The sequence below is a fragment of the Cyprinodon tularosa genome, unplaced genomic scaffold (assembly GCF_016077235.1).
Source record: "Cyprinodon tularosa strain WSP-4 unplaced genomic scaffold, ASM1607723v1 ctg94, whole genome shotgun sequence".
NCBI classification, from domain to species: Eukaryota; Metazoa; Chordata; class Actinopteri; order Cyprinodontiformes; family Cyprinodontidae; genus Cyprinodon; species Cyprinodon tularosa.
In genome coordinates, this window is record NW_024039718.1 from 2,894,813 (window position 1) to 2,907,631 (window position 12,819).

The 12,819-nt window shown below is 37.2% G+C and overlaps 2 protein-coding genes across 2 annotated transcripts; one reads left to right on the plus strand and one right to left on the minus strand.

The window, feature by feature from the left end:
- The first annotated feature begins 663 nt into the window (after positions 1-663).
- Positions 664-3,699, plus strand: bxdc2 (brix domain containing 2). The gene is made up of 10 exons (XM_038275081.1): positions 664-813; positions 1,267-1,378; positions 1,474-1,517; positions 1,588-1,658; positions 1,748-1,797; positions 1,881-1,954; positions 2,112-2,162; positions 2,657-2,758; positions 2,905-3,033; positions 3,379-3,699. The coding sequence occupies exons 1-10, from the start codon at positions 664-666 to the stop codon at positions 3,625-3,627; spliced, it is 1,032 nt and encodes a 343-aa protein (XP_038131009.1). The 3' UTR covers positions 3,628-3,699.
- Positions 3,700-4,115: 416 nt separating this feature from the next.
- On the minus strand, positions 4,116-7,587 carry rad1 (RAD1 homolog (S. pombe)). Its single transcript, XM_038275082.1, has 7 exons — positions 7,512-7,587; positions 5,933-6,134; positions 5,713-5,821; positions 5,478-5,635; positions 5,229-5,329; positions 4,979-5,077; positions 4,116-4,606 (listed from the first exon to the last, which is right to left on the minus strand). The coding sequence occupies exons 2-7, from the start codon at positions 6,125-6,127 to the stop codon at positions 4,429-4,431; spliced, it is 840 nt and encodes a 279-aa protein (XP_038131010.1). The 5' UTR covers positions 6,128-6,134; positions 7,512-7,587; the 3' UTR covers positions 4,116-4,428.
- Between the last annotated feature and the right edge of the window lie 5,232 nt (positions 7,588-12,819).

Sequence of the window (12,819 nt, forward strand, 5' to 3'; positions counted from 1 at the left end):
CCTCCTCCAGGCCAGCTGAGAGACATATTCCATCCAGCAAGTCCTGAATCGACCGTAGGCCTCCTCCTCAGGTACATGCCTGAAACACATCACGAGAGAGACATCCAGAGGGGCCTCTAATACAGATTTTCAAGCCACATCAGCTGGTCATTCTCTAAATGGGGGTGAAGCGGAACCCAGCTTCTTGATAGGATGAGTCTCTTCTGCTCTGTAGTAACCTGTGGGCATGGGTTGGTATGCTTGTCCCCCAGCTCAACCATCTGGTGTTGGAGTTTATACCAGTGAAGGATAGAATCCCATCCATTTACCTTAAATAAGGCGAGACAGATCTTTAAAAAAGCCTGTAGGAAAAATACATATATATATATATATATATATATATATATATATATATATATATATATATATATATATATATATATATATATATATATATATGAGATAGAATGACATTCCAGCTAGTTGTTAGATTTACATTAATAACTTAAAATGGGGGTATTTTACCTGAGATATATAATCTATTTCAATCAATAACACGCAAGTACGGTCTTATACAGTACCACCTCCGCTCCGCTAGGGGGTTTATACCTCGGGAAATGTGCGCTCACTCTCGGCGATTCACGCGATATTTGAGATTGTGTCTGCAACACGGCCTTAACAAGCATGGCTGCGTCCAAAAGGAAACGTGGAGGAGAGGGACCCGCTACTAAAAAGAGTAAAAAGGGTAAATTTGTTGCAGACGAAGGCGAAACTCGGACTGAAACCGAACAGGAGAAAAGAAATGAGGTTACAGTTCCAGCACCGGTATCTATGGTAAGTGTTTAGCCTGGATATTAGCCAGGTAGCTAGCCTAGCTCTCACAAATAAGTATTATATCAACGAAGCTGATCAATTTACAACTTTAATTCTCAGTTATACAGGCTATTATGAGATGTTAAAGGCATGATAACTTTAAATAAAAGTGCCAAATTAGAGTTTCCTCTAATTTCTGGTATGGTTCTCCTTTTTTAATGTAAAACGGTGAGTATGTTTACTCCATTCAAAGTATTGAGCTATGTTGTAATTCTTAAAGTTTTACCGGTTGTGGTTATAGATTTGACAGAATAACACAACTCTAACCGACAATTAAAAATCTGATGTTTGCTTGTAGTTCAGCTTTAGTTTTAAAATTGGTTACCTTAAGCTTTGGTGATGGACTCTCCATGTCTGCCTGCTTCTCTTGCAACTGTAATTAGATTGATATTATGTTTAATCTCTGGCTAATAGGGCAAATGGACCAACAAGGAAAGAGTTCTTATATTCTCTTCAAGAGGAGTCAACTACAGAACCAGACACTTGATGCAGGACCTGAGGACCATGATGCCTCATTCAAAAGCTGGTCAGTGTTTTTAAAATGAAAATAAAAAAAAAGCTTTATAAATAACTGTCTGTGTGTATCATGAGCTGAGATTGACTTCTACAATATTCTGTCAGATACAAAAATGGACAGGAAGGACAAGCTGTTTGTTGTAAATGAGGTAAGTCATTGAAGAACAGAATTTCTCTTTTATCGCAGCAGAATCTGACATTTTTATTATTTTTTTCTAGGTGTGTGAAATTAAGAATTGCAACAAGTGTCTCTTTTTTGAAGCAAAGAAGAAGCAGGACCTCTATATGTGGTGAGAAGTTTATCCTAATTACTTATGTCCTTTATTAATAATGGGAAACCACATTTACTTTTGCTCTAAAATACTTTTAATTTCTGTAGGATCTCCAACTGCCCACACGGACCCTCTGCAAAGTTTCTGGTTCAGAACAGTAGGTAGCTTCTCTCCTTCCCTTTGGTGGAGAAGACATTTGTAGAATTAGAGAGTTGATCCCTGTTATTGTTACCGTTGCAGTTCATACGCTGGCTGAGCTGAAGATGACCGGAAACTGCCTGAAAGGATCCAGACCACTGCTCTCATTTGATCCAGTGAGTTTCACACAACCATAAAGCAGTAAAATTGGGGAATTCTGACAAATCTGACCTTTTAAGTTTTTTTTTTTTTTTTTTCCCTATATGATGCCTGGAATAATAAGTAGAGCCTTTGTTGCATCAGATCTAAAATAAACTTTATTTTGTTTAACAGAAATTTGACAAAGATCCCCACTATGCTTTACTGAAGGAGCTCTTCATCCAGGTATGTGTTCTGATAAGGCATATAAAGACATTTGCCTGCAGGCAATCTCTGAAAAATTTGGAAATGAATAAAATTGGGTTTTTAAATGTGGAAAAGTCCAGTAAAAAAAACTCAAACAGTATGCTGCCGTTCCGTGTGTTTTTTTAATTCAATGTATCCATCCTTCCTTGTTTTTTTTTTTTTATTCTTTGTTTCTGTTTATCCATTCATCTTTTTTATTCCTTAATACTATATATCCTCAAATAACATTTTTCTGACCATATTTTATTTTTACTCCTTCTTTCCAGTCCTTAATTCCATCTACCTTTCAATCCACTTATGTTGTAATAAATTTAATCTGCTCTTTTGTTTTGCAGGGTTTGTTTAAAATGTACTATAAATTGAAAATCCTTTTAAATGGGTTTTATTTTTATCTGTAAAGAAAATTTGGTCTAAAAATAGATTTGGGATTCTTAATTTTAAATGATCATTAAGTTTGATTTCCTTTGTTGCAGACATTTTCCACTCCTTGCTACCACCCTAAGAGCCAGCCTTTTGTTGACCACGTCTACACGTTCTCCATCGCAGATGACAGAATTTGGTTTAGAAACTACCAGGTGAACTTTTTAAAAATCAAATATCTTAAAACGTTGCATATTTTTCAATCAGCATTTCTTCCACAACACCCAATATTTTCCCTAGACTTGGCTTCCACTTACTATAATTAATCCCCTTTTTTTTATTTTATTTTTTTTTTTTCCAGATAATTGAGGAGGACGCCTCTCTGGTGGAAATTGGCCCACGGTTTGTTCTGAACCTCATAAAGATCTTCCAGGGGAGCTTCGGAGGACCCACACTATATGATAATCCAAACTTCCAGTCTCCAAACCTGGTAGATATCTGCAAACTAGTTCTTGTACATGGGTTTTATAGACATGCTCCAATATATTTTATATTCGGATATTGCTCACATTCGACATCGGGAGAAATTGGATTTATATTACCAAAACGGATGGTCTCCTCTTGATACCATCAAAATTTCTGCGTTTTTTTTTTTTTTGGAGCTAAAAATCCACATTTTTAACACATTTTAAAACAAGGTCAGGTAAGAAGATGTAATTGCAGTGGAAATCTATCTCTGGGTGCTTATCTGATGTTCAGGATGCATCTTAAAATCAAGAAGTCTTTTCCCATTATTCATTAATTTGACTCCTTTCGTCCTCTCAAACACCCACAGCACAGAGCACAGCTCCGCCTGGCAGCGGCAGCTAAGGTGCGAGAGAGGCAGATGGTGAAGGAGATCCGGAAGATGAAACGGAAAGAAACAAAGGAGCTGGTTGACGACGACGTGACAGCTGATGTCTTTGTTACGCCGGGAGAGGAGAAACCTCTTAAGATTCAGACGGAGCCACCGCCACCGAAAGTGGTGAAGAAAAACAAACACAAAGCTTTCAAGAGGCAGCGGATGCAGAGGAGAGGCAGATAAACTCCATGGACTGGATCTGAAGGATGATTTCCTGTTGCAACAACATTTTTTTTTTCTTTTTTTTGACATGTATCATGTTTGTGTTTAATGAATTTGCAGATGGTAATTGAAAACAACACGTTTATTTTACAAAATAGCTCAACATTAACAACCCTTTTTAATAAATATACATTGTTAAAGAAACAAGAGGTGATATTTGTTCCTGTTGCAGCATAGTGCGTTTAATCTACACAACTACATTTTTTCTTTCACCTTGGGTTCATTTTTGGACATTAAATATTTATCATACAGATAACTGAAGAGATAATCCAGTTATTGGATCCACCAAGGTCAGAAAAAATAGTTAATAGTTCTTTTTATGCATAAAAACTATGAACTCTAATTTCCATTTAAATACATTTTAAGTAAATCAAAGAAAAAACACAACATCCGAATGTATGGGTGAATGAAACCTAGCATAGCCATTACCATCTGATCTGTTTTTTTTAATGAAACCTGAAATTCGAACACAAACCTGACATCGGCATCATCAGTTTTCCATGTGCTCTTAGAATCACCAGTTACCTGAAAAAATAAGGGTGGAGGAAAAGTCCCTCTCAAGGTTAACAGAAATCCTTCCTAGCTGTTTGTAAATCCAATGTTGGATTTTCCAAACTATATATTTTTTATTAGCAGGAAGATCATTCATGGCAAGGCTTTAGTTAAATCTTTTTCTGCAAGAATGGAACCTCTTAATAGTGAGGTCAGATGAGCTGTTCAACTAGCAGCTGTAGTTTACAAAAGGTCAGACCAAATCAGCCGTTAATCCTCCTCCACCTCCTCATCGGGACAACAGAAATACTCCACAAAGCAGATCTGTCCATCATCGTTCCTGACCAGATACTGTAGAGAGAGGACCCCTCTGCTGTCTGTCCTCACTGACACTTTACAGGATATTGCCAAAGCTTTGGTGGATGGTTTGAGTAAGGACATCTTGTATCTGTCAAACAAAAACAAATCAGAAGCTGTAATGACACTCAATTACTAATTATCCAGGAATAATAACTAAACAAACTAACAGTTTATTGAGTAAAATCATCATGGAATCTGGCGACATCTGGTGGTAAAAAAATGTAACTCATGCTAGTACAGTGGGATAGGAGACTTAATTGTTTAAGGTATATTGGTTAATTGTTCAAATGTAAGTAAAATAAGGGCAACATTATTTTGTAAATAAGTTCTGGAAACTAATTAATCCCTTGGTCGTAGTTTCATTTTAAATGACACAACTATCCCGACTTTTCGAAAGCAAAGGCCACTAACTCCTCATTCTTATTTTAGTTTGAACTCCTCAGCTGATGGCGACGCTCACCTGTTGGTTTGCGTTTTGTTGCACTGGAAAAGCTCCATCATATCCGAATCCTTAGGGTAGTCATAATGCGCATTTCCAGAGTTTCCAAATGTTGACAACCTGCAGAGTTAAAAGGGGGTTCGATTTTAATGGCAGTGTAATTCCCAATAAAATAACCAATATTAAGTGATGGGTTGTACATGGAATGGTTTTTTTTATTTTTATTTCTTGATCATAAACCATAGAACAATGAAAAGATCTGACAGGTCACCTGAAGTACGGCTGACTGGGGGACATGGTGATCTGCAGCACCTCACTAGTCATGTCCAGCTCAGAGAAGGCTTCCTTTAGACTCTCTGACTGTAGAATGACCTACGAAAGGAGATGGGACAAGAGGAGCAAAATTAGTTTACAGCATCTTCTGGATTTCCTGATTATACATCATTATTCTAGTAATTCATATATGATCGTCTTAGACTGAAGCTTATTCAGTTTGAATGATCAAAAACAGCAAATGAACCTTGTTTGTAACATCAGAGCTGGAGAACTCAAAATCAATTGGTTCTTCTGGTTCCTGTGTATTAATTTTACAGACAGTCACTACGCCACCTTCCTCCAGGAACAATGTCAGAGGATGACCATACCCCCTGTAGCACAACCGTAGAGCTGTTGATACTCCTGAAACATCATATAAAATATGAAGTAAGAAACATGTAGAACAGCTCATTTCTGGTCACGCTCCTCCTAGTTTTTACCTGCTGCTGTGTTTCCTCCAAAGATGTTCAAGCAGTCGAGAAGAACAGTGAGGTTAATTTGAAAAACAACCAAGTCTTCTTTTAATGTGAACTCTTGAAAGACATCTGCCTGAACGAAAAAAAAAAGAGGATTTTTGAAGCAGGTCTTTTCAAATATAGAAGCAGAAAAGCATGGTCTCTCTGAATGCTTCCTTAAAAAAGAATCAGCAGAAAAACCCACCTGAATAAAGGCATTTGCTTGCATGCATTTGCTATCCTCCACTGTGACCTTCAGGCCATTTGCTGTTGCTGTGAAGATGGCGTGGTCCTTGCAGGTGATGGCTTTCAGTATGTTGGAGAGATTGCGCGCATTATCCAAAATGGCTAACAGAACATATTGCTCATCTTGACTCTGAGATATTGTGGACAAAGGCATTGTTGTGCTGGAAAAAAAAAACATACAACAACAAATATAATGTCAGTACTTGCAACAGGAATGTAAAAGTTTTCCGATTCAATCAGAAGAGAAACTGCTGATTGGAGATAAGATTTAAAAAAAACATCCTACTAATTGTATGTTTTGTTCAGTGACTTGGATAGTTTTGCATCTGTCTGCTGTTGTTCCATTTTTTTTTTTTTTTTTGTTGGGATCCTTTCCTTGCGCCTAAATGTCTCTCGTCTTTGGTTGTTCCTCTAACTTTAGTAAATATGCATGTTGTTGTCCTTTTAGTGCACATATTTAGGCTTTTTGTGTATTTAATAAGCCTGTACTCTTTTCATGTGTACTTGTGAAAAGGTTACATCTCATTTACCTCTTTGGCTAAAATTAAATAATTCTTTGTCACTCAGTGAAAGTCGTATGGAAATAGAAACACGTTTTTTTTTTTTTTTTATAAAGGAACACATTCAACTAATAATTAACTAAGTCTAAAGTGAAATTATACATTTGACAAAACTTTAAAAAGCAATTCATGAATAAATAGGATAATAAAATTTAAAAAAGTGCATTTAACATACATTCATTTTCAAAATGTATAAAAGAGGCCATGAATAAATGTGGCAGATTTGGCGTTGAAGAGATTTTTTACTCAAATTTTTAGCTGATGTAAGTAATAATAAGACATTTCTACTGTAAAACCCAGTAAATTATATATTATAATTATATAATATATAAAATATATGTTATAATATTTTGGCTAATGAGACTAATTTGCATTGGTTTGCCCTAGTGAAAATATAGATTGGGTAAAAACGATGCCAAATTAGGTCGGTTTAGCCGAGAGATTGGTTGAACACAACTTCCAACCCAATTAAAACAAAAAAATGTGGAAAAACTATTATGTTTGAATAAAAATGAATAACGCCTTTCATTTTGCTCATCATTGCCCAATTTGCACAAACTTTCACTGTCTGCTTGAGTTTATTTCACTAAAATGGCAAAAAAACTGTGCACCTTAAATTATTGTTTACACTTAAAAAAAACTTACAAAACATTTATTTTATACACACCAACCATTAACAATTTCAAAGGAACTTAAAAGGGGAAAAAAAGAAAAACAATAAAAAAAAAAAAATCAAAGATTTTATTACAAACTGTAGTTCTGCACTCCACCAGTAGGTGGTGACATGTTCACATGGAGCCTCGTGAACTGTTGGGATCATTGAAGCAATTTGGCCAAACGGTTCAATTCCTCATGAGGCCTCATCTCAACATCACTAGTTGCTACATTACCTTTAGGTAGTAGGCAGTATATTTTTTATGTCATCTGTATGTAAGAAAATATTGCTCAAGAAATTACAAGCTCTCAGCAATCACTCACAAACTCAGAAGTCTGCATGCACTCCGACGATGTTTAGAAGAAATCCCAAAGTGCCCGCCCAATGGGGATAATTTCCGCTTTCATCATCAACCGCTTAGCGGAAGAAGAATTTTTGTGTCGGAACATCACGTTCCAGAGAGTTCGGTCAGCCGCAGGAACTTTAGTGTGATTCAAGCTAGCTGCGCCGGTAGCGACTGACAACATCGGTGGTTTTTCCATAGTGTATTAAAGGTAAGGTTATTTACCTTTATGTAGTTTTTTTTAAAAGACACGTGCCTCTTAAGCCTTTAGCCCATCTCTTAACTGCGTAGAGCTAACCGGAAGCTAACTTTGGCTAGCCGTCGGGGCTACGGTTAAAATCAATAAATTGAGCTTTATACGCCGGTTATAATCCCACACGTCTTGTTTTAAACGTGATTTACGTCAGATTTACTTCTATTGGTCAAAGTTATAATTAAAATCGAGATAAAGTCTTTACGCACATACTGTAATAAAGTTACACCATTTTAATTCATAGTTTTCCGTTGCGTAAAGTCAGCCGTTATATTTAAACAGGTCAATATGAGGGAAGTGAACCTCCAGCTTGGTAGAGACAGACCAGGCATCCACGGAAAAACTTTACCGACTGCTTAAAGTATTCTTATAATGGAGTGTTAGGAGCCAGTGTAAAGGGAATCATTGATTTCATTAAGCACAACAGGGTTAAAGTTGTGTTTGCTTCAACAGTAGTTCGTAGTGAAAATCTGTCCTTTCTGTTTCGGAGTGAAATCTATTTTTCCCTGATGTCTGTGGCCTCCTTCAGCAGATAATAGTCTCCCACCTCATGTCAGTTTTGGTTCAGAAGTAGGTAATGTTTGAGGTTAACTGTAGCTTGAATTTGCTAGAGTTTGGAGCCGTCAAGCTTTTGCAGGATGTGGAAAAAATTAACTCCAATTGATTGAGGCCCCAATCCCCAACTTCAAGGGCAAATCCTGCCTTCATCTAGTATGATAAAGATGATCTTTTCCACTTGCATAGTGGAAATTACCAGCGTATTGTGTTCAAGTGCTTTCGTGGTCATGACAGAGAAAAGAGAAACATGTTAAGCCCTTGTCACATCTTGATGATCTAGCCAGCATGTGCCTGATATACTAAACATTTGGGGAATAAAAAGCTGGCATACCTTGGATAAGTTCGGGGTCAGTTGTGTAAAGTTCTGAGCACACTGGCACACATCGACATACGGCAAGTACGTTGACGTGTGCCAGTGTGTACTCATACGTGGGCCATACGTTACAGGCAAGTTATTTGATCGTTGACATACGTAAGTGCAAGTTTCTCATAAGTCATGGTGTCCAGCTTATCCAAAACTTATGAATATTTTGCGCATGACTTATGAGTAAGTTATCAAAACTTACCTCCAAAGCATACCAACATATTTGACGTGTTCCTAACTTACGGCTTCTGCATAATGACGTATGGGCAGTGTTTTGGTATCAAAGGAGGTTCACAGGAGAAAAACTTCATTCAGACTTCATCCCCTTCATAGGGTGAGCGAAAAGGTGAATGTGACGGATCGGAGACATGACACGGCATCTGCTGCAACTGCAAACCTTTGTTCTCTTTATTTATTTTTTTGTAAACAGCAGGGTTAATATCACGATCAAAGACATCTTTTTATGCAGACCGGGTGCCTCCAGGCGCATTGCTGCCCCCCACAGGACAGTGGCTTGTGCATCATTTCATGGGCATTATTCTGCTGTGCATTATGCATAAGTTAGGCTGTCGATTGACAAAATTTGGGACTTGTTATGAATATTCTATATATACACTCAATATTTAAAAAAATACATAGAAAGTTCAGCTTATGTCAGCGTTTTAGAAGATTCTGGGACGTCAGTTATACATAGGGCTGGGTATTGTTCAAAAATTTTCGGTTCCGGTACCAATACCGATACCTTCACTTCGATACCGGTTCCTGAACAATACTTTTTTCGATACCAGTTTTATAATATCAATTCGAGAAAAAAAAGAAAATTACACAACATAAAAAAGTACAAATCTTGAGTTTTATTTTAAGCTCTGTTTTTCCATTTACATTTTTCCTCTTACATAAAAAAAAAAATTCAGTGTCTAATATTCACTGTTACATTGTGAGGACCTTTTTACTTAGCAGTTTTCCTTTAGAAAAATTACCATGTCTGACAAACAAGCCCGTTGAATGGGATCCTACTGACAGTGCACCGCTGGTATGTGGGGGTCTGAGTGGCTCCGACTGAAATATTGGAAGGCCGGATGAACTGACTGCACTGATTAAGTTTTCAGGTGGATTTTCCCACTTAAATCTTGATCGCAGCAAATATAGCTGCAAGGCAAATAAAGGATAGAGTAGCTCCGCCCAACGTGCATCAGACGCACTTTTCTACCGCGCAGCCAGAGCAGCAAAGCTTCTTCAGCCGCGCGTCAGAAGCTGGTACAAGCAGCAAAAAAGAAGCAGCAGACGTGATTTTGCTGGCCCTGCTGCATCCAGTTTGAAAGCAGCATTCTCCATGAGTGTCTCGCATTATTCACTCCGCTCTGGCTTTGCTCTGCCCACGGGCTGCTGAGAGGAGGATGGTCGCGCTGGCTGCGGTCCGCTCTTCTTGCAGTCAAACACCGAGCGACTTTCTGCTCTTAAATTATTTCCGTGCACGATATATTGCATTGCGCACTATTGGCATCAGTCTTAATAAAGTGAAGCCGCACTTTTGATCTGGGGGGCATTTTAAAGGGGTTCCGCGACGCTCACAACCAGTTCACATGAACCCTGGCTGTAGGCGTGACCACCTGTGTATTTTTCCTGGATGACGCAATCATGTTAAGTGTTACAGCCAATCACCGAAACTTTGTACCGAAAGACGAGGCATGTTTCGATACTCTGTAGAACCGAAGCATTTCGGTCGGTACCATAAAAGTACCGAAGTTCGGTACCCAGCCCTAGTTATACACTGGCTAAATTGTCAAGTTGTGACAGGGGCTTTGGATCTACTTTGGCAAGGCAGTCAGACTATCTGATTTATTTGCTACAAGAAGAAAAGGATGCATCAAATGCTAACGAGCATCTGAGAAAATCAAACAGTTACGGTCATTTAAAAAAGGACAGTGGTGTCGGATGTAGTAGTTTGCCCTAAAATCAAAGGGCTGTTGGTTCAAGCCCCGGCTCTGACTTTTAATGTCGTTGTGTCCTTGGGCAAGATACTTCACCTGAATTGTCTACTGGTGGTAGTCAGAGGGCCCGGTGGCGCCAGTGTACAGCAGATTTGATTCTATCAGTGAGCCCAGAGCAGCATTCAGTGTGTGCGTGAATGACTGAATGTAGTGTAAAGAGCCTTGGTCAAGTCTCTTAAAGGAAAAGCCCAGTCTTCAAGAAATGATCAATGGATAATTATCTATACCTAAAACTAATCGATCGCGGTGATTTAATGAATTTGGTGTTAATCAGTAAAAACATTATAATAATAATTTTCGTTACAATCACAGAGTCTGGGAGCGGCCATTTTTGCCAATATATAGTATCACCTCACTCCTGACATCTTCCGGCAGTGATGTCACGGTTGCGGCAAACCTAACGCCATTCTCCTCGCTTTATAAGGACAATCGATGGAAACTACTGGACACATCTGCAATAAACAACAATTATTTAAGATTTCCAAAAGACTTCACTATTGAATTCGCAAGAGCAATAGTTATATGTAGCCAACATTCCGAAGAAGAATGTTTTCAAGATGACTTGGATAATGGCGCATTGTGAAAAACACCAGATTGGGACTTGCCTAACAGCCGATACCGTGACGTCACAAATGAGGCGGTGGCAGTAGTGCTCTTTGACAAACATGGATGTATCCAGTAAAGCACAATCAAATGAAAATTACTCTTAGTTAAAAACACCTAGCATTTATTGGACAGTATGTAATAATTTCATATTTAAAGTACTTTTAGTACATGAAGGCAGCATTAAAGCAGGGATCCCAGAATCAATATACCTGATGAATATTTCATTCAGCCTGTCAGAGATCTGGGATTGAGGAATTCAGTTAATGAGCTTTGGCACCAGGGACTGAGCATCTAATGGTAACACATAAAAACCACTTCATACCTTCAGGGGGAAGTTATTATCTTAAAATAACTCCCAATGGTTATTAATATTACATATAGAATTATTCTATAAAAAAACTTTTTTTTTTCAGTTTAAGTTTATTTCTATAGCACTACACAAAATTACATTTCATGCAGGGCTAATCGAGCAAACATCCCAAAGTTATTTTTTTACATGGAATATGACTCCATGTAGTCTTGTTAATTTTAAATGATTAATTGTATTAAGTTAAGACTTTAATCAAATTGCTTAAATGACCTCCGCTTTATGTGATCAAGTTATCCAGAGTCCTATTAATAACCTGATTTATTTATTCAGACTTGTTAAACTAGGTACGCTAAAGGTTGCTAAATGCTGGACCTTGAGACTAGAGCTTGACATCTGTTTTTTACCAAATTAAGTTGAAGATTACAAGGATTTTAATGAGCTTAAATATTTTCTGATCTGGTTAAATGTTGAATTATAAACTTGGTTCTTGGGCAATTTTTTATGTTTTTGTTGAGCTGTTGCCACCTTACCAACTTCATCAACAGTTTAATGGTGGGATAATTAGCCAAGACTTTGTTAAGTTGCTTTTACCATTTAAAAGACGAGCAGGGTGTAATCTGTTCTCTACTCGAAAAGCATTGGCATCTCATCAAACTGGATGGAAATCTAAAACCTGGCATATGTCTATCTAGAAGTAAAATATGCCGATTTGAGATTAGTTATCTTGTTTTGTTTCCAATGAGAGAAGCGTCTGGATATTTGCCTGCTGGTCAGTCATTGCTTTTGAGATACATATTTGATAATAATATATTGAAATAAGCAGTAGAATTGCATCATCTATAAGATTTTTATCCCTACTTACAATGCGAGATTAATCCTTAAGTAAAAACAAAACTTCATTTTTAAGATGTTTTATCTGTCATCCTGTTACAGGCTTAGAAAATGCCTATAATTTAAGGAATATCTGTGTTAAGCTTAGAAATATATATTTATACAAAACAATCCTTTTATTTCCATGTTTTTTTTTGTTTGTTTTTTTGATAAATTGTAATCTAGTTCAGTATATATTATTAAAAAGGCACATCTTCATGTTGTCTGTTTATGAGCTAATTAGGAATGGTACCATAATTGCTAATATTCAGCTACATTTCACTGACTATTGAATACTGTGATTTTTTTATTTTGTGTAATCTTTTCGTAAATTTC